This window comes from Pseudorasbora parva, chromosome 7 (assembly GCF_024679245.1).
Source record: "Pseudorasbora parva isolate DD20220531a chromosome 7, ASM2467924v1, whole genome shotgun sequence".
Lineage (NCBI taxonomy): Eukaryota > Metazoa > Chordata > Actinopteri > Cypriniformes > Gobionidae > Pseudorasbora > Pseudorasbora parva.
The window spans coordinates 21859703-21882886 of NC_090178.1; the positions used below are offsets into that span (position 1 = coordinate 21859703).

Sequence of the window (23184 nt, forward strand, 5' to 3'; positions counted from 1 at the left end):
CAACAACTTCATGCACAGAGTCACAACAACATGCACATATAACTGTGATTCATAGTACAATAATTCATCTTGCCATGCAAATCAAGACTAGATGCATAGTTTTGAAAGAAAAAGAGTATGGTGAGATGTAAGCACACTGGGGATACACAATATACATGTATTAGTGCCACATATATTACCACTCTTATAAAGATCCAATGTGGTTCAATATAGAACCTTAGTTTCTTTATTCAATTTTTTAAGGACCTCTTTATGCCAAAAAAGGTTCCGTATAATGAGATTTTTTTTAAATGATTACATAATACCATCATGTTCAATGGTTATTAAAAAAAAAGTTCTAGTGATAAAGTATGCTTGGAAGCTGTTTAATACATCAAATTTAATTAACAAGTGAATTAAAACCAAATTAAAAATTCATCAAATGATTCTATAATTTCCATGGAAATCCTTAAAATGTATTATATATACACTCACCTAAAGGATTATTAGGAACACCTGTTCAATTTCTCATTAATGCAATTATCTAATCAACCAATCACATGGCAGTTGCTTCAATGGTCCTGCACTCTCAGAAAAAGGTACAGTGCTGTCACTGGGGCTGTACCCTAAGGTACAAAAGTGAAAAGGTACAGCTTTCTACCTTACTCACCCCTAAATGGCACATATTAGTACCTTAAAAGGTACATAGCATTACTTTAAGATTGCAAATTAGTACCTTAAAGCAGCACTAGGTAACTTTTCAACCTTCATAATATATTTTTTAAGACTCTTGAGATGATAAATCTACTTACAATAGGTTGAATGACACGTCTGCCATTGCCTGATGGGGTCTGTATCGTTTTTAATCGTACTTTTAAACTGCGGGTTTCGGGTAGTAACCCGAGAAAAAGAAAAGAACTACAAAATTCAACTGCTTTACGGCATATACGTCACTTCCACCAACACACACACTTCCTTACATTCGGACGTGCGAGCCCAACTTTGTTCGTCGGATAATATAGTCATGTCCGAAGCAGCAGAGACAAATAAGAAAGAAAAGGTTTTGTTGGAGGAAAGCAATAAGAGGAAATGAAAAAATGATGGGATTAAAGGCAGGACGAGGATCAAAATGTGACCAGGGTTTGCTCGTTGGCGTGAGCTGAAGGAGGCGTGCCCGACCGATGCTGTCCTGCTTGTTACGGTGAGCTACCACTCAAACATTGAACTTACTGAAGTATCATATAGATTCTGTAAAATGGTAACCAATAGACTACTATAATGACGCTGGCTTGTAAACGTGAGCATCGTGATTATTTGGCGTTTAAAAAAAACAAAACCCATGAAATTATATTCATATGACATGCTGAAGCATCTGCCACTGACTGTAACGTTACCTGGGATGAAGACATTTCACACGCGACGCCAGAAGAACTCCTCTTGCAGTTTTCAGGGGAACTGTTAGTGCTGCACCGACAGCACCGACCCGCGGGACGCTTGAAGTTATTTGGCCCGCACCGCACCACTGTATATATTTTTACAACACGCCGCGCACCCGCGACCATTAAATAGACATACGGGGTCCGCGGGTTATGAGACGAGACTAGTTCAGGGCTATCAGGGTTGTCATGTCAACAAATGCACGCGCGATGGCATCCCCTGTTGTAGGATGACAGCTTACGACAGTAGTTGAGGACATAATTTTTTCCAAACTGTAGGGGGACCCCGAGAGCAAAAGTAGCCAAGTGGGGCTTTAAAGGTACACAGTAGAACCTTAAAGGTACATATTAGTACCTTTTTGGTTTTGTACCTTAGGGTACCGCCCCAGTGACATAAATTTACCTTTTTTCTGACAGTGTGGTCAAGACAATCTCCTGAACTCCAAACTGAATGTCAGAATGGGAAAGAAAGGTGATTTAAGCAATTTTGAGCGTGGCATGGTTGCTGGTGACCGACGGGCTGAATGAGTATTTCAAAATCTGCTGAGTTACTGGGATTTTCACGCACAACCATTTCTAGGGTTTACAAAGAATGGTGTGAAAAGGGAAAAACATCCAGTATGCGGCAGTCCTGTGGGCGAAAATGCCTTGTTGATGCTAGAGGACAGAGGAGAATGGGCCGAATGATTCAAGCGGATAGAAGAGCAACTTTGACTGAAATAACCACTCATTACAACAGAGGTATGCAGCAAAGCATTTGTGAAGCCACAACCTCAACACGCACAACCTTGATATGAGGCGGATGGGTTACAACAGCAGAAGACCCCAACGGGTACCACTCATCTCCACTACAAATAGGAAAAAGAGGCTACAATTTGCACAAGCTCACCAAAATTGGACAGTTGAAGACTGGAAAAATGTTCCCTGGTCTGATGAGTCTCGAGTCAGAATTTGGCGTAAACAGAATGAGAACATGGATCCATCATGCCTTGTTACCACAGTGCGGGCTGGTGGTGGTGGTGTAATGATGTGTGGAATGTTTTCTTGGCACACTTTAGGACCCTTAGTGCCAATTGGGCATCGTTTAAATGCCACAGCCTACCTGAGCATTGTTTCTGACCATGTCCATCCCTTTATGACCACCATGTACCTATCCTCTGATGGCTACTTCCAGCAGGATAATGCACCATGTCACAAAGCTTGAATAATTTCAAATTGGTTTCTTGAACATGACAATGAGTTCACTGTTCTAAAATGGCCCCCACAGTCACCAGATCTCAACCCAATAGAGCATCTTTGGGATGTGGTGGAACAGAAGCTTCGTGCCCTGGATGTGCATCCCATAAATCTCCATCAACTGCAAGATGCTATCCTATCAATATGGGCCAACATTTATAAAGAATGCTTTCAGCACCTTGTTGAATCATTGCCACGAAGAATTAAGGCGGTTCTGAAGGCGAAAGGGGGTCAAAAACAGTATTAGTATGGTGTTCCTAATAATCCTTTAGGTGAGTGTATATTTTATATATATATACCAATCAGGCATAACATAATGACCACTGAAAGTTTAAGTGAATAACATTGATTATCTCTTCGTCACAGCACCTGTTAGTGGGTGGGATATTAGGCAGCAATTTAACATTTTGTCCTCAAGCAGGAAAAATGGGTAAGCTTAAGGAATTGAGCAAGTTTGACAAGATGGCTAGAAGACTGGGTCAGAGCATTTTTAAAACTGCAGCTCTTGTGGTGTTTCCGGTCTGCAGAGGTCAGTATCTATCAAATGTGGTTCAAGGAAGGAATGGTGGTGAACCAGGGGACAGGGTCAGGCTCACTGTTGCAAGTGGGGAGCGAAGGTATTCTCTGGTGGCTGTGGCCTTTTTCAGCAGGATAATGTACTCTGCCACAAAGCAAAAACGGTTCAGGAATGGTTTGAGGAGTACAACGAGTTTGAGGTGTTGACTTGGCCTCCAAATTCCCCAGATCTCAATCCAATCGACCATCTGTGGGATGTGCTGAACAAACAAGTCCGATCCATAGAAGCTACACCTCGTAACTTACAGAACTTAAAAGATCTGCTGCTAACATCTTAGTGCCATCCAGTGTAGACCATGCCTTGACAGGCTTTTTTGGCAGCAAAAGGGGGACCAACACAATATTATATGGTTATGCCATATAATCATATATGAAGCGACTGAAAGAATCTTTAAACGTGTGGGTAATATTAGAGAGGTTTTACATTTATTAGAATCAGTTAATATGGATATTTAATTCTGCATACTTATTTCTACAACACTCACTTAAAGTTAATCTTTAAAAACACTAATAATAATTCATAACTCTTAAATGTAATATTAAGTAAATCTCTAAATTATTATTATTATTTTTCCTTCTGTCTTGTTGTGATGCCTAAATTCACCAGTATTATTTAAAAAAGTTTTTTTATATATAGATATAGATATATTGCCCGTTGTAAAAATACATTTCCTGAACATTTCAGATGATCAATCAAGCTATATGTTCAGTACGGAAGCTTGTTTCTGTAACAGAATAAAAACATTTAAAAAAATGTAATTGCAACTTTCTCTCTCACAATTCAGACTTTTTGTGATATAAAGTCGCAATTGCGAGTAATAAAATCTTTTTATTTAAGAGTTTATATCTTACAATTCTGAGAAAAAAACACCTCAGAATTGAACGTTATAATGCTTAATTGCGAGTTTATATCTCACACTTCTGACTTAATAATTATCTTTTAAAATGTTTTATTCTGTGGCGGAAACAAGCTTTCTCATCTGACGTGTTATTTAAAGGTTTTCTTAACGACTACAGCCAGTTTGGAAGAATACATGTAAACGGACTTGGATTCAAAGCCTCAATCCACAGCTCCGGTGTGCCAACATTTTGGCTTTAATCCGAATGAAAGTAGAGAGCCAATTAACGTAAATGAGCCAGTAGTTCAGTTAGCGCTGTCTGCAACTTTGTCAGCACACACTACAACAATTTTGAAGTGGTTGTTCTGTCCAGGTTTACCTTGTTCAGATGGGTCAGTGCACTGCACTCTGGGAAATTCATGACAGGTAGGCAGTAACAGCTTTTAATTCCTGCTGGTTACGGTTATCACCACCCAAATAAAACACACACACACACACACACAATCTCTCATTCTGTCATGGTGGAGACTTTCTATTGACTTCTATTGTTTTTATATAGCAGTAATGGCATTTCTACATTTTCAAGTATGTTTATTAAGTCATTTTTTGGGGGTTATTTCATATTTTACCATATTTCTGAGCACATGGTCCTCACAATGGTCCTTACAAACCTGACTCACAGAGTCCAGCTCTAGCTACAAAAGCTACAGAAGCCCCAGAAGCCCCAGAAGCCCCCTCTCATTCTTTCCCAATCGTTTGATAGAACATAAAAATGTAGTCTATCAAAAGAATCGCACAACCTCCACCTTCACCTCTGAGAATGTTATCCCCATGACAACAGACCCACTGTAGCAACTCACTGTTAAAATTACTGTAGTAACCAGCCTCCCAACTTCACTTACACTAAGAAAAGCTTTTTACACAACACAAGAACACAAAACAAAATATGGGATTTTCCTCGGTCCCTTTATAAACATACACTATCATTCAAATGTTTGTGGTCGGTGGTTGTTTTGGGGGGGGGAAAGTATGTCATGCGATGGCAAAGCATCATTACACCAGTCTTTAGTGTCACATGATCCTTCAGAATTCATGCTGATTGGTGCATAAGTTATTATCATAACTGTTATCAATATTGGAAACAGTTATGCTGCATTTGTGTCATAGAAGCTTGTTTCTTCTGCCCGTAGAGTAAAACAATTTAATAGATAATTGCGACTTTATATTTCACAATTCTGACTTTTCACGAGATAAATTCAGAATTGCGTGATATGAAGTCAGAATTGCGTGATATAAACTCGCAATTCTGACTTTTTCTCAGAATTACGAGATGTAAAGGCAATTGTGAGAAAAAAGGTCACAATTCTGATATAAAAAGTCCCAATTACCTTTTCTTTTTTTTGTGGTGGAAACAAGCTTCTGTAGGATTACATATTTATTTGAATTAGAAATGCTTGGTAATAATGTAAAATGATTTACTGTCACTTTTGATCAATTTAATGCTTTCTTGTTAAATAAAAGTAACCCTTTCAAAACTAAAAAAAGCTTACTGACCCCCATAAATCTATGCTGCCTTTGCTGCTCTGCAGGCGAGAAAAAATATTCCAGAAATAAATGCAGGCGGCAGAAAAATTAAAAAAATGGCACCTGAAATATGGTCAGCTAAGATTTTTTAACATACGACTCAAATTCTACCAGAAAAGGAGCATGTTAAGTCCTCCACAGCAAGCCATTTGTTTCAGGTTTTCGGACATGGATGGATCAGAGGATTGATCATTGAAATGATATTCTTGCTTATCAGCACTGCATTAATTCCTCAAATAAAGCTCTTCATTAACCATTGTTCTCAGAAAAGATTTTTCATGGACAAATGGAGAGGGAACATGGCACCTTAGATACATTTAAACGTATTCCTCTCTTCCCCTCTCTTTCTCTCCTCTAGACCCATTTAGAAACACTTACGGGCCATTAACAATCATTTCCTCTGATTAGAATGCCCTTTGAGTGCCTGGACAAATTGCTTTCAAACATGTTAGAAAATCCTCAAGCTATTTAGACTGTGTGTACGCCGGTACCCAGCAAGACCCATTCTGTCATTCCCGCAGCCTCTTGCCAACCTTGTTAAAACAGTGTAAGGCTGAGATACTTTAAGCTGCGTCAGCCTCAGGCACTCTCTCTCTCTCTCTCTCTCTCTCTCTCTCTCTCTCTCTCTCTCTCTCTCTCTCTCTCTCTCTCTCTCTCTCTCTCTCTCTCTCTCTCTCTCTCTCTCTCTCTCTCTCTCTCTCTCTCTCTCTCTCTCTCTCTCCTACCTCACCTTTCTTTTAATTCATTGCATAATTACAGTAAGTGAGGGCCATTAATGAACATCCAATTCTGCCTACGGTTTGAAAACAATGTGGATTCTTGTCTATTGTTACTTCCTCCCACACTATGTCAGGATTTTTTTTTCTCGTATTAAAAGCAAAAAGACTAGAGGCACAGGAGACCGCTGCTATGCGCCGCTGTGTGCCTGTTAATGTAGGATGACCTCTTTGATTAATTAGGCTCTCATAAAGCATTTAATCAGTTAATCGGGCAAATTAGCATTGCAGAAATGACGCACAAATGTGTTTAAGTGAAAAGGGCCCATCGTCGTGTGCTAAGTGAAGTCTGTGCGCTCATGTGCGCACGTTTGTTTGTATTTTTCTGCACCGTAAGCCGAAAGGAGCGAGTGATTCATTAGCCTTCCTGTGTGATTAGAGTTCCCCGACCGTGTTAACGTCAGGACACGCCAACACAAAGAGTTTCAGACAGGCAAACTCAGAGGACGGCTGCGGCCAGGCCTGGAGCTGAATATTAAACGCCGCCTGCTACACTCCATTAGCACAGCAACAGCGCTAACGCTTCTCAAAAAGAGCTGAGCTAAGTACAGCAGTGGCCACTCATTACCACAACCACCGGAATCATTAGTAAGCCATTTACAATGACAGACAGAGAGAAAAAGAACAAATGAAGTATCAAATTAATCTTTAAACATTCAAAACACAACACAATATTATTAAGCAAAATCCGAATTTTATATATATTTATATAATAAAATGTATATAATTTTATTATATAAATATATAAACATATATATATATAGGTCATATATATATAGGACCACTTAATCACAGGCAAATTGAGATATTAAAGCCTCCAAACTGAGTGTATATAATGGAACGTACTGGTTTTTGCGCACTGAGAAGTAGAGAGCATTTAGGAGTACATAAATACATTATATAAGCTACATATCTGTGTGTGTGTGTGTGTGTGTATGGTTCAGGTATTCCCTACATTATGGGGACAAAAATGATGACAAGCATAGCAATACTTCAGTAATCTTTCAGCCTGTGGGGGCATTTGTTTGTCTGGCTATCACCAGAGCAAGCTCAATTGAGCATTGGTCTGGGGAGTCTGCTCTGTATTTTCCACTGCACAAGAGGCGTGATCAACAGGCATTATTTGAATAATTATATATGCAATCAGACCACAAGAGGCTTGATCAATGGGCAACGACCCACCGTTTCTTTGTATGTTATTGTGTTAAACCTGCCAATAGCGCACCAGGTGGATAAACCAGTCTGTGAATGGTTCCCACAAAAGTGTAATAGAATCAGTAGAAATTAATGTACAGGTTTCCAGAATGAGTTGCAGGGAGAAATCAAATCGCCGGCAGATCAGGATGAGTTTACCCAGACATTTTTTTGGTACTCATGAGGAAAAAGCTTATAAAAAGTGATAATTTTTGAAAATATAAAAATGCAGATGCAGTATTCTTTGGTGAGTAGATTTAGGGTTGTACAGTATAAAAATTATTATGTCTATGGAATGTCCCCATAAAACATGAAAACACAGCAACCGATCTAAAAAAAACTACGACAATATACGCTCATTGTGTGTTTGTAGTGTGTGCCTCTCCACATGACAGCCCCTATATTAGGCCAAAAGAAACTTAGGAGCACCTGCTCATTTTTGTAAATATTTTTTTTTTATTTGGTACAGTGTCAAAATGCAAGTTGTGGCAGCACAGATAACAGTTCCTTTGGCAGCTCTTACCTAGAAAGCAAAGAGTGGAATTATATAAGTCGACTGGCAGCGGTTTAAAAGAATTCAAGAGCTAATATGCAAGTACCAGGAACAGCAAAACTCAATAATCCATAACTGTACAGACTAGCAATAAAATATCCTTTTAAACTAGAATGCATTACGTAGCCGGTGGTTTTGTAAAAACAGTCTGACATTTCCTGACCATAAGGCTCATGAGTCATTAAAGGTCATCTGACTAGACAGGTAAAACATGAAATGATGACCGCTGCAGCTGAAGTCCTGTCATCATGATCCACTGTACTATTGCTCTGGTAGATCGATAGCAGAGAGTTTGGTAAAATAAAGTCAAAACAGTGGGTCAATGATGTTTAAGACTGCCCAGAAGAAAAAAAAAAATTTTTTAAAGAAAAATCTATACTCTTAAAAATAGGTTCTTAAATGGTTCTTTGCCAGGGTTCCATGAAGAAACTTTAAAGGGTTAGTTCACCCAAAAATGAAATTGATGTCATTAATGACTCACCCTAATGTCGTTCCACACCTGTAAGACCTTCGTTCATCATCGGAACACAGTTTAAGATATTTCAGATTTTAGTCCCAGAGCATATGCAGTCTATGCACACTTCACTGTTCATGTCCAGAAAGCTAATAAAAACATCATCAAAGTAGTCCATATGTGACATCAGTTGGTTAATTAGAATTTCTTGAAGCATCGAAAATACATTTTGGTCCAAAAATAACAAAAACTACGACTTTATTCAGCATTGTCTTCTCTTCCGTGTTCCTCAAATAAAGATTCAAACGGTCATGACTCATGAATCAGTGAATCGATCAATGAGTCGGATCGCCAATGTCACATGATTTCAGCAGTTTGGCAGTTTGACACGCGATCCAAACTCCTGAAATCACATGACATTGGCGATCCGAATCATTGATCATAGGACATTAGAGTCATTAAAGCCATTACATAAAAAGGTTCTTTGTGCTGCAAAAAGGTTCTTTAGACTATAAAATGGTTTTTAAAAAAATGGTTCTTTAAATAACCTTTCACAAAAAGGTTCTTTGGGGAACCAAAAAATGTTCTTCTATGGCAGGGGTGTCCAATCCTGCTCCTGGAGAGCCACTGTCCTGCAGAGTTTAGCTTCAACCCCGAATAAAAACACCTGTACCAGCTAATCAAGGTCTTATTAGGCATACTAGATACTTCCAGAAAGGTGTGTTGAGGCTAATTGGAGCTAAAATCTGCAGGACAGTGGCCCTCCTGGAACGACTTTGGACACCCCTGTTCTATAGCATCATGAAAACCCATTTTTGGTTCTTCCTGACACCTTTATTTTAAGGGTGTAGTTTAATAAACATGCCAGCTTTTTAAAAATTGTACTCATCATGTTGGCTAGCCTAGAAATCTAGACGCACCCTAGCGGCAGCAAATTTAATCTGCCCGCAAGTGTCATCTAGGAAATCTCAATACCCTTCTGAGCTGTATTCCTCTCAATCTGTACGGGCCAATCACATCGTGTATAGAGTCGGCGGGCGGGGCCATAATGACGACGGCCGAGTTGCGTTTGCGTGCTTCTAGTAAACACAGAAACTGGCGAACGGAGGTCTTTCGAATCAGCTCTGACTGCGATTCTGGAAGACTTGGAGTTAAGCTTTTCTCTGAGAAAAGAACAAAGAACGGCACTGAAGTCATTCTTAAGAAGGGAAGATGTGTTCAGAGTTTCGCCGACCGGATACGGTGAATGTTTAATCAGTCAGCGAGCTCTGCTTCACCTTCGTTGCTCTAGTTGGTGTAGCGCTATCCTATCGCTTGCAGAGGGAGTTTGAAAGACAACCGTTTATCCCGCCCCTCGGATTGAGCCGTGTCAATGGTGAGTTTCCAGACCAAACATCTTGATGTGGGTCTGGCTTGTCAGGCTACATCTTGGCTTTATATGGTTTTAAAAAACATTTGTATATAAAAAAAAGTAAAATGTTTTTCCAATGCACTTGAATATAAGTGTGAGTGCATATTTTAAATATTATCTCCAACATGCGTTTTGGTCATACCTAATTATTTAGATTTTGAAGATCAAATGTCAAGTATAGTTTAAAGTGGAGCGTTTTATTTTTATTTTTGTTTATATATATACCATAACATTTTTTTAAAGAAATGAATACTTATATTCAGCAAGGATGTATTGAACTGATTAAAAATCACAAACGCATTCGAAATGTTAATAATATTTCTGTTACGAAAGAACGCAGTTCTTTTGAGCTTTCAATTTATCAAATAATTCTGAAAAAGGGTTTTCTTAAATATTAAGCAGAACATTAGTGAACATTGATGAGACGCTGAACCTCATGTGACACTGAAGACTAGAGTGATAATGCTGAAAATCCAGCATTGCCATAACAGGAATTAATTAGACTTCAAGTATATTAAATTTTATAATATATGATTTATAATAATATTATATATGTATATATTAAATACATTAAATACAACTATTAAAACATATTTAAAAAAATTAAGAAATGACTAATAGTAAAAAAAAAATGAATGAATTGAAATAGCAAAGTTTAAACGTAAAACCATGCTCATCATAGAAGAGGTGTATTCAAGTCAATGTTTTTGTGAATTGTTCATTTTAAATAAATGAATAGATTTCATTTATTATACTTTTAATGTGCACAAATCAAAGAAATAACACTTTATCTCATCTGCAGCCAAAGCAAACCTTACCTAACCCAATAGAGCTGCAATGTTTTAGAACTAATTAAAACTCACTGCCTCTGCCCATAAATTGTGCATTTGTGTCTCACTAATGCAGGCAGAGCTACCAACATATGCTTCTTCAGTGGTGTGCATGTTTTAAAAATGTGGTGGGAGACGGCAGTTTGGAATGCAAACCGGGTCCCTGCTGCAGCTCAACATCAAACATCCACACCGCGTCATGGGCGGAGTGAGAGGGAATAACCCAGATACTGAGTGAGTTCATCAGAAGATCTGCTTGAAGCCTCTCCTCAAAAAGTGGAGACGGAGCCCCATAAGACGAGCTTGATGGGACTGGGTTAACCACGGGGTATACAAACAGGTGTTGACTGCTGTACCAGAAAGCTGATCCAAAAAAGTACTCTGGGACACCTCACTGAGACTGAGACATTACAGTCCAATGAGTTAAACAGGAGACTCAATGACGGGGAGCGTTTCGGTGGGGTTTAGTTTTAGTCTTTGAGCTACACCACAGGAAATGAAAGGAAGGTTAAGGTGTTTTGTTGTTCTAAAGCACAGACTCTGTAGAATCTCGCATTTATGACAATGTATGCTGGTCTAAAGGGAAGAGAGCTAAGATTCAAAAAAACGTCAAGGAATAGGCCTACATAAAAAAAATGCAGTTCATACAAACAATGAGCACTTCTCTGGATGAGCATATTTGTATTTCTGAATTAAATTAATTTAAATATTTTTTGAAGGCATGAAGTCAAAAATCTCAGGATGATACAACTCTTTTTAGGGCAAGATTAGTTCATGTATAAATGTCATGCGTTGAGGCTCCTCATGTATAAAATGAATAATTCGTGTTTTTATTTATTTATTTTAAAAGTATTTCAAAATTTAATGGAAAAGAATGGCAACTCCATGTATTCTATGTTTACGAACAATATGTTTTGTACTGTATTTCATACTTAATGGCTACACCACATGACATGAACATATGAAGTCATAATAAGAGTGCATTTCTAAGAACCTGCAACATTTGTTTTAAAGTAGATTTTTATTTTCTTTATTACAGACATCATTAAACTGTAAGTCATTGAAACTTAGACAAACAGTCTGACAACTTTGCACCAGTGAGGTGCCCTCTAGTGCTGGGACAGAGAACAACCGGAGCATGGCATGCCTGTTTTGAGTGTGTATATAGGTAAATATATTTAAATGACCACCAGTGTTTCTTCTTCCATAACAGACAGCTCTTCCTATTACTAAAGCATATCTTATGTTAAACGAGAGCAGTTCCCGTACAGCTTTCTTTTGGCCATAACAGCACCTGATTTTCTTAAATGCGTGACTTTTTAAGAGCACATCACTGCAACATGCAAAGGATCATTAATCTGTGTGTGATGCAACACAGAGGGGCTGTCAGTCAGAGCGGCTGAGAAACTCAAACATGTCATTCTGCAGTCTGTGTGCGAGCCTGCGTTTGTGTGAGAGGGTGTGTGTACTTTTTTATATTACATTGTGGGGACCAAATATCCCCACAAATAAACCTGAGATCACCTACATTGTGGGGACCAGCCAGCAGTCCACACAATGTAAATGGATGCATAAACATACTAAATGATGTTTAAAAAAAAAAAAAAAAAAAAATGCAGAATGTTTCCTGTGATGGGTTGGTTTAGTGGCAGGGGCAGTGTAGGGGGATACAATGTACAGTTTGTACAGTGCAAAATTCATTACGTCTATGGAAAGTCCCCACAATTCACAAAAACACAACGTGTGTGTGTGTGTGTGTGTGTGTGTGTGTGTGTGTGTGTGTGTGTGTGTGTGTGTGTGTGTGTGTGTGTGTGTGTGTGTGTGTGTGTGTGTGTGTGTGTGTGTGTGTCCTCCTCGTGCTTTGAGTTAGAGTGAACATGGCACTCTGATTTAAGCTGGAGCGAATGCACCCTTCACAACAGCTGCTCTGAAATTACCCATCAAAACCATCACCACTGAGCCCAGCTTCTTTCCAATCAGCCCCGCACTCTCTGTCCGTCCTGTGGGGCAAGCCAAAGTGGAAACACACACACACTTCCTTTTCTCAAGGCGCATCAGGTACAAGTCTCAATTTGCGTATTTATGCCAGTATTTGGTGTGTAAAAGCCACACATCATTTTGTTGACAGGAAATAGTCTGGATCGTACACAAAGTTTAGGCACATGCAGTATAGCCCCACTTCAGGAAGGAACGGAAATAATACTGTCTGAGAGAGAAATGGCAGGTGATTGCTTCACAAGCAGTAAATGTGTCCTATTATATAGATCTGCTAATTAGCTGAATGCTCTATTTGAAGCAACAAACAACAAAAGGAAATGTTAAAGTCATTCAATAAGAAGACTGAACTCAACTATAGTATCATCTGTGGAAAAGGACTATGAAGCCCTGAAAAGAATACCACATACTTATGTATGATCTGGATTAACTTGCAGTTCGGGATACAGTACAACTCCGAATATGAATGGCATCTCAGGAAATACAGTTTGACCGTTTTTACGATGGATTAAACCATCAATGGATTGCCTGTTCAGTTGCTGCAGCTTGTAAACAGGGTGTTGGGACACCCACAGGTGGGTTAACCTAGCACCAGAATAGTGCTTGGAATCAGAGTTTACATACAGCTCAATTGTCTGAGCTCCAACAGCCAAGATCAAGACCTGCCACTCTGTTAGGAGAGCATCAGGGGTCTTCGTTCACCGCACAAATAAAGCCACCAGTGCCACAAGCCTGACATTTGAGATATGCAGTGATGCTTTAAACATTACATACATAAAATCCCTCATCCCTGCAACATAAAACAAAATGCTTTTAAGATTTTGCTGTCTAATGCAGTTTACAAGTGAAGGTCGTGTTGATGGCACGAGTTTAATAGATCATCAAATCCTCTCTTCAGCTGTGCAATAATCTTTATATTTCATTCAAAGGTGTTCCCACTTAGTCTATATATGGCCAACAAGAAAGCATGCTATAGGCAATGTCCAGATTTTGCTGTTTTTTAAACATACTTTTAACTAAGACACCTGGAGATTAAAACACAAAACCAATCTAGCATAATATGCTAAATGAGTTCCTAATAGTGCAGCATGACAAGATCGTTAATAAACAAAAACGATGATTTGAGCAGTATTACCGGTGATTCGCCTCCGGTGCTTTTGCATAGGGGACCCCGGAAAACTCCTTTGATGCTCCGGTAGTGTCCATTGCTTAGGTGCGTGGAGCTGATCACAAGGTAGTAGCACGCCATCCGGTCCAGCGTCACCCATGAGCGGGCTCCAAGGACGGCCAGGCGAGCAAGTTACTTTTTTGGAGATGATCTCGCAAGGGTTACACCGAGTGGTAGTAGGCTGATGACGGTCTGTGAGCGCCGGTTAGATCGTTTCAGTCAATAACGGACGTCGTTACGAGGACATGCCAATAATATACGAATGTGCTGTTAGTACAAATCGAAAACACTGTCCCACACTTCTGTCACATCCTCTGTCCGTTTTCCTCTTCAAGAAGAGACAAGCACCTGCTCTCTCCAGCCCAGACGGATGTTACTGGATGTTGCTCTGGAGTTGCCCGGTTTGTTCAGTCCCACAGACTCAAACGTTAAGCTTTGTTTACATCCAATACAAGAAACGCTTCGACTGAGGTCATTGTCCTCTCAAACACCCTCCAAAAAGTCATATGTAGAGTGATATAAAAATAAAAATTCTAGTGCTAATTCAGCAAAGTGGTACTTAAATCTCACTAATGTTTTTGCGTGATTTCAACTAGTGCGCGCATGTCTTCAATTGACCGGTCAACTCTCTCAAGGATTTGCTGGAAGTCCGATCGCAGATAGCCTATGCCTTTTTTTTCCCTGCGCCGAAACGATCCGCGCTCTGAGCTGAGTCCAAATGAGTGAAAAGCAGAGGTTCCCTCTGTTTCTCTCTCCATCTCGCGCGCGCTGCATGACTCTCTCTCCCTTTCTCTGCTAAGGAGGGATTTGAGGGAGAGTAATAAAGCTCGCAACTGAACGTGGGCCGTTTTTTTTTTTTGCGCTGCCATGAAATCACTGCTTTAAGAAATGGTCTTCAATCACTATCTATCTATCTATCTATCTATCTATCTATCTATCTATCTATCTATCTATCTATCTATCTATCTATCTATCTATCTATCTATCTATCTATCTATCTATCTATCTGTCTGTCTGTCTATCTGTCTGTCTATCTGTCTATCTATCTGTCTGTCTGTCTGTCTGTCTGTCTATCTATCTGTCTATCTGTCTATCTATCTGTCTGTCTGTCTATCTACTGTACATCTGATGGTAAAAATCATCGGCAAAATAAATGTAGGCCTAGGGTATGGAAAAAATAAATTAAATAATAATAAATAAATTATTATATATATATATATATATATATATATATATATATATATATATATATATATATATATATATATATATATATATATATATATATATATATATGCATACATACACTGACATTTCTGAAGGTTGTTAAATTTACTTCATTAAAATGAGTTAAAACAACACAATTTCTGATTTTTTTTAAAATTATTATTGAATTGAATTGTGTCCAATCTAATTAAATAGGTAAAACACAATGAAATTAGGTTAGGAGAAAATGTATAGCAATTGTTTTGCTTTTAGTTGATCAAGTCATTTGAACAAGCAGCAACAATGTTAGATAACATTTGTGGGAGAAAAAACAATGCGTATCTCTAAACAGTTAGTTTCTTGAGATGATGCCAAATAACTAAATACACATGGCTTGTTGACCAAAACTGATGAGTTGATTCTCAGTGAAATTGTCAAACTATTCACGTAAAAAAATAAATAAAAAAAAATTCATTGTGTGAGCCTTAAAGGGTTAGTTCACCCAAAAATGAAATTGATGTCATTAATGACTCACCCTAATGTCGTTCCACACCTGTAAGACCTTTGTTCATCATCGGAACACAGTTTAAGATATTTTATATTTTAGTCCCAGAGCATATGCAGTCTATGCACACTTCACTGTTCATGTCCAGAAAGGGAATAAACACATCATCAAAGTAGTCCATATGTGACATCAGTTGGTTAATTAGAATCTCTTGAAGCATCGAAAATACATTTTGGTCCAAAAATATAAAAAACTATGAATTTATTCAGCATTGTCTTCTCTTCCTGTGTTTCTCCCAAAAAAATTCAAACAGTTAATGAATCAGTGAATCGATCAATGCTTCGGGTCGCCAATGTCACGTGATTTGAGCAGTTTGGCGGTTTGACGTGATCCGAACTGCTGAAATCACGTGACATTGGCGATCCGAATCATTGATCAATTCACACCGTTTGAATCTTTTTGGAGGAACGCGGAAGAGAAGACAATGCTGAATAAAATCATATTTTTTGATCATTTTTGGACCAAAATGTATTTTCGATGCTTCAAGAGATTCTAATCAACCAACTGATGTCACATATGGACTACTTTGATGATGTTTTTATTAGCTTTCTGGACATGAACAGTGAAGTGGGCATAGTCTGCATATGCTCTGGGACTAAAATATAAAATATCTTAAACTGTGTTCCGATGATGAACGAAGGTCTTACAGGTGTGGAACGACATTAGGGTAAGTAATTAATGACATCAAATTCATTTTTGGGTGAACTAACCCTTTAACATGCAAAATTATTCATTCAATTATCAAAATCTTTCTGACTGCATGTATGTATTTTCCATAATGACATGGAATTTTTGTAATATCTGCTAAATTAACAAATGGCCTGCCATTGTAATGAAGTATCACTACCTATTATCACATCATATCTCTCCAATCAACCAATCAAGGAAGCAGACAGTGGGCTTTATCGAGTTTGCACAGAACAATACTACGCTTGGACATGGAGGAACCCTAAACAGCAACAGCAGTTTATTTTTGTAGAAATGTGTTACATGCAAACTGAAAATTCAAAGTATTGGTGGTGATGGATGGTGTTAGGAGAAGGCAAAATAGAGTGTTTAAAAATGAACACGCAACTGTGAATTTTCAGTTTACGTGTAACACATAAATGAAAAAAAATGTCCAGTCCTACTTTTATAAGGGTATTTTTAACTATGTACTATATTTAAATGAATAATTTGATACAATGCACTTATTGTGTACATACAAGTTTTTACTTATGCTTAAAAAAATACCTGCATCTAATTACTGCTGTAATTAAATCAATTACACCGTTGACCCTTTACTTAACTCTTAAACCTACCCATTCCAAAAGCTGTCTCTACCTTACCCGTATCCCATCTTAAAAGAAGCTCAAATGTTTTGCAGTACAATATGAATACAAGAAAACACATGAAATTTGTATATACACTATTATTGCAAAAAGTTTTGGGACGTCTCTGCCTTTACGTGCACATGAACTTTAATGACATCCCATTATTAATCGGTAGAGTTGGCCCGCCATTTGCTGCTATAACAGCTTCAGTTGTTCTGGGAAGGCTTTCTACAAGGTTTAGGAATGTGTTTATAGGAATATTTGACCATTCTTCTAGAAGCGCATTTGTAAGGTGGCAAGGATGTTATATGAGAAGGCCTGGTCTCCACTCTAATTCATCTTAAAGGTGTTCTATCAGGTCAGGACTCTGTGCAGGCCAGTCAAGTTCCTCCACACCAACGTCGCTCATCCATGTCTTCATGGACTTTGCTTTGTACACTGTGCAGTCATGTTGGTACAGGAAGGTGCCCTCCCCAAACTGTTCCCACAAATTTGGGAGCATGAAATTATTCAAAATGTATTGGTATGCTGAAGCATTAAGAGTTCCTTTCACTGGAACTAAGAGACCAAACCCAATTCCTGAAAAGCAACCCCCCCCCCCACCCCACCACCACCACCACCACCACCATAATCCCCCTGTGGCGAGCAGTGAGGCTGAGGGACTGTGAGTGCGGGTCAAGGCCAGTTGTTAATGATAATGAGCGACGCGCTGCACCAGTCTTGTGTCTCACGGAGGAGTGACAGGAGCATAAAGGAGAAGCGATGACAGTGAAGGATAAGAGAGGAGCAGGCCTGAAATTTATGTTGTGTTTTGTTTACATTTTGTTATGTGTGTATGGGCAGTCGTCCGTGAGGGGCTGCCCGCATTATTTTCGTTTAGTTTATTTATTAAAGTCTTTAAATGTTTGCCGGTTCCTGCCTCCTTCTCCCCTGAACATACAAACTGCATTACACCCCCCCCTCCACCAAACATTACAACTGGCACAATGCAGTTAGGCAATTATCATTCTCCTGGGGCAACTAAACCCTGACTCATGACGTGACCACCCTCTGACATGACCACCCTCGTCCAAGCTCTTCAGTGCCTGGGCCTGATGAACCTGCAACATAGGCATAGCATGTAAGGCAGAGGCAGCATCCACACAAGCCTGGTAGCCCTTTGCAATCAGATCAGACAAGTACCTAAGCCCTGGATGGAAGACTCACTCTCACTCTCTCACGAAGGCACTAACTTACCAGCCGTAAGAACGGCTTTTGACGTTCTTCACCTAGCACACTGAACCAGCTGTGAGAACAGCCTTTGTGTTAGCTCTTACAAGCAAAAAAGAGAGATACCACACGACCCACTGCTGTGCCGTCACACCAACTTAAGAGATCCACTTTTAAAAGGCATGCTCAGTCAGTTTCACTGCTTTGTAGAGAGTGATTTCAGAACAAACTATCCACCACTCGGCTCCGAAGGAAAAAGCTGACCTGTCTGAACTGACGCTAAGCTGGATTTATTCAACGTTCACGTGCAGCCATTGAAGACCAGGTGGGTATTAGGCAAACGCGTTATATTGTTACTTGTGAATGTTATGGAGCCTGACAAACCCGACCCACATTAAGATGAAGTTGGGTTTGGGAACACACCGTTGGAAGGGCTTAATCCGGGTGGGTGATTAACGGTTGTCTTTCAGAATTCCTGCATGCAATAAGATAGGACTACACCAACCAGGTGAAGAAGGTGAAGCGAAGCTAGTTGACAGATTAAACTTTAGCCGTATGTGGTCGGCAAAACTCAGAACACATCTTCTTTTTTTAAGAATGACTTCAGTGCCGTTCTTTTTTCTTTTATCAAAGAAAAACTTAAATAAAACGTTTAAAAAAAACAAAGCCGATTTGAAAGGCCGCTGTTCTCCAGCTTCTTCGTTTTCAAAATAGCATGCAAAATCACAACTCGGCCTTCATTATGTTACGCCCGCCCACCGGCTCTATACCTAATGTGACTGGCCTGACCAGAGATTGTTTTTTCCAGCTCGAAAGTCAACAGAGAGTTGCTAGATGACCCTGGATACAAATTAGATTTGCTGCCGCTAGGGTGCTTTATAGGCTAACAGAGGTGAGAATGGTAAAACTGTCTTAATTCTTTCATTTGGCAGACAATAACTTTATTTATCATGCACTTTAATCTTTGAAAATTTGCAGACCTTTTACATTCATAAACAACAATTACTGCATGAAAGATGATATCTAAAAAAGCATAATAGGGGCACTTAATTACAATCAAACATTCATGCTACTCACTTATTAGCTGTGTAATGAATATTTATTTTAGTGTGTCATAGCTGTTAAATATAGGGAAAAAATCTACCCAAGCAAACTGAGAGCAATTACCTCCAATTTATTTAGTAGATTAATAGTTTTTTTTTTTTTTTTTTTTTTTTTTTTTTTTTTTTTTTTAAAAAAAAAAAAAAAAAAAAAGATTAATAGTTTTTACAATGTAGTATTTGGTTGAAGAGATAACCATAGCAACAGTATACCACTCAAGTACACTTGGTCATTATGGCAAGGAACACTGACAAAACAGTATCATTTTTTTACTTTATAGCTTCGATGTTTCATAAAATGTATCATAAAATTGTCATGGTTTTGTTTCAAATTTGTAAATGTAAATGATTGTGGGATTGAACAGATTGCATTCAATTTGGGATGACCTTCAGCAGATTGCACTCTGAAAAATTCTTATTAAATTCCATTTAAAAATGTCATTCTTCCTGAAAGTCATCGTATAAACTACACACTGCCTGGTCAGACCTTTAAAAATGACTTTCGTTGGTGTAACCTAATGCGTCCACCCAGGCTGATTCAGTCATATAAAATAGGTCTACTATTTATGGCTTGAGTGAAACCTTTTAATTTTGCGCATTTTTAGGTTTCTTCAGTGAAATCCTGTTTAGGCCTACTCAGCACATAATGAGCAACTGCACCACAATAACTGTCATGTAAAATGAATACTCTCTCGGGTTTGCTAAAGTAGAAAATTAAAGTAATTTAAAACCAATGGGGAAAAAAGTAATACGTTTAATGTTGGCCGCCGGCAGAACTGACTGGTACAACTGTCCACTGACTGTGGTTCTGAAATCAGAGAATCTCCACAGGAGAAGAGAAATCCTCAAACGATTCATTGTACTTAAGGGTAATGAAAGCTGCGTCTTTTTTTGGCCGGAGGTCTGGAATGTACATGCAAGTCAGCAAGTCTCGACTTCAATAGACTGCCATCAGGCAAGGATAATTGATCATTACGTTCCCTTAAAATTAGTTCAATCGATCTTAATGAGCTTTTGTGGAGGTTTTCAATTAGTTTTTCTAACATGCAGACTGCATGTTAGAAAAACTCATTGACTCAAAACTCTTTCATTCAACAATACTTGGAATACCCAAATTGACTTAGTCAAACAAGGTTCTATCGTATCTGTAAAAGGTTTATATCTAGCTAGCACTTGTTTGTATTTGCACAGGAAGCACTAGCAGATTACAATCTAAATTAAATGCTTACCATCTGTTGATCACAACAGTCTTATTAGTGAACTTTGCAAGTCGCTGTGGATAAGAACATCTGCTAAACACTTTAAATTTAAATGCAACTATTTAATTCTCTCTTGCTCGCTCTCTATCCAATAAAACAAAATTGTGAGAGTATACAACACAAATGTGTTATGGTCGTGCACAGGAATTACTGAAGTTGCGGTGTGCTTTAGAAGCTCTGAACTGCTGATGTGCTATTATCTCCTGGGTACAAATCCTTTTGTGTATATTTCAAAAAGCAAAACTACCATATACCAATTCTTATTATGAAAAGATGCATGCAATCATTACGAAGCAAAGACTTGCCTGTCATTTAAAAGAAAAAAGGTTCTTTGAATTGTATTCATGAGTTACTGGATATCTAATCTTTCTAAGTTTTAGCCCCCAGCTTGGGTTCTCGTCTCATTCTCACCCAACCCCTTCGCTCTATGTGCTCTCTTTTTCCTGTCGCTTTTTTCATATATCCTGATGAAATTATGAAATATTAAACAGACTTTTTTGGTCCATATTCCTGTGTTTCTCACTGCGAGGCAAAAGGGAGACTGGCATGCCATGACACAAACGGCATGAAATATGCACACACACACACATACACACACACACACACACACACACACACACACACACACACACACACACACACACACACACACACACACACACACACACACACACACACACACACACACACATTAATATAAGTGTGATTTCTAGGGGTCACAAACAGTATATTTGGATTCAAACATACTGAAGCAATGACTGGAACTTTCTCAGCCAGTGGAAAAAATGAAATATTCAGCAATCTAAATGTAAATGTAAGAGAAATTTATTGTTGGGTTCTCAGCGCAATTACGGAATGCTAAATTTATTGTCTGTTCCTGCTGATATGAGACAGAAAGAGAGCAGGGGAAAGAGACGACCCGTAACGAAAGCATGACATTAATCTGTTGACATAATCATATATTTCAGTTGCGTTATATATAAGGTGAATAGACTCCGTATCCATAATGTACAGTAGAGTCCATGAGTTTCCATTACTTTAGAACACATTCTGCTGATCTATTTCTATACCATATAAATGGTGGGTCATACCTTCCACCTTCATTCCCCCGTTGTCGGTCACCACTTGGTCCTAAAGCAAACCCAGCTGAGATCCACAGCACTAAATTACATGACAGACATGCTCTCAGAACTTCCTTTCACACACAAGTTGGAACTTGAAGGAAAAGCCACGGATGAAAATGTTGTAATCTACTCATCCATATGCCATTTCAAGCTAATATTTTCTTCTGTGGGAAAACAAAAAGTCATGTAGAAGAAGTAAGGGTCATATGCACTGCTTATGCTGTAGCCTGGCTGTATAATATCACCATGCACTTTGGAAAAGAACATCATCATTTGTGTTTTACAGTAGCTGAACCATGCCTTTTATCAATGTCTGCTGTACAGTCATGGATTGGTTTCCCAGATGCTAGAGTAAATACTGAGTGTGAACAATTTACCAAAATATCCATTAAAATTAAAATGTTAATACCTGCATAGGTTGACAAATATGCTAAATAATTAACATATTAGAATATTTCCTTTTTTCCTTACATTACAGTTTGTTTTCCAAATGTCTCTTGAATTTTGATGCTCTCAGCAGCCGATAAATTACCACATGAAGCGCATTGTGTTCAGAACAAATCAAGTCTTTTATCCTCTCTACTAATCGATAAGCCTATTCATTTTATAATCCTAAAAATGCCGAATTACATGGTTAGTTGCATTTTATTATTTGCATTTAGCATTGCTTATCCTGCTGTCTGTTACCCTATTAAAACAAATCCACAGCCCACCAGAATCACTACTGCACATAATATTAAGTTTGTAAATGATTCAGTGCTTCTCCATAAATGAGTTTCATTATTTTGAAATTCAGCTATGCGAACACCAAGAAAGACATATTGAACTACCATCCATCAGAAGCTGATCTACAGACTTCCCAAAATCAGACCACATGCACACATTCTCACTGACGCACGACCATTAGATACAGACACACAAAAAACAGGACAGAACGGTGAAGCTGCAGATGAAAGCCTGGGAATCCAGTGGTTGAATTTCATTCCGGCTGGCTTTATGTGCCCTGACTCCGACTGGGAATTTCATTACAGAAAACCACTCCTGTGTGAGAGACAACCCCAGGTTATACATCCAATAAGGTGAGTGTGTGGATGTGAGAATTTGTGCATGTGTGTGTGTTTATTGCAGGCCCAGTGACACTCAGTAAAAATACATAAAGTGAAGGTCAGGAGAAAGCGGACCCCTCACACGCCCGTGCAAACACAGTTTTCTAGTGTGAAGCGGCACACATGTCGTGTCTATCAATTTTACCTTTCTGAATTTGCAAAGAATACAAGGAAGCATGTTTTGAATACTTTTTTACCCTTACTGATGTTTAATGGAATCATTTGAAAGTGAAATCTTGCATTTGCTCACAGAACCAAACTCAAAACCTGT

The 23184-nt window shown here is 38.6% G+C and overlaps 1 protein-coding gene across 1 annotated transcript in view; it reads right to left on the reverse strand.

Annotated features, from left to right (window-relative positions):
- Window positions 1-14802, reverse strand: part of LOC137082967 (zinc finger protein 804B) — a 146838-nt gene extending 132036 nt beyond the window's left edge. The window contains exon 1 of the mRNA XM_067448575.1: window positions 13999-14802. Within this exon, the coding sequence (XP_067304676.1) occupies window positions 13999-14112 (114 nt within the window). The 5' untranslated portion in view covers window positions 14113-14802. The remainder of the gene's footprint in view (window positions 1-13998) is intronic.
- Window positions 14803-23184: the final 8382 nt, after the last annotated feature.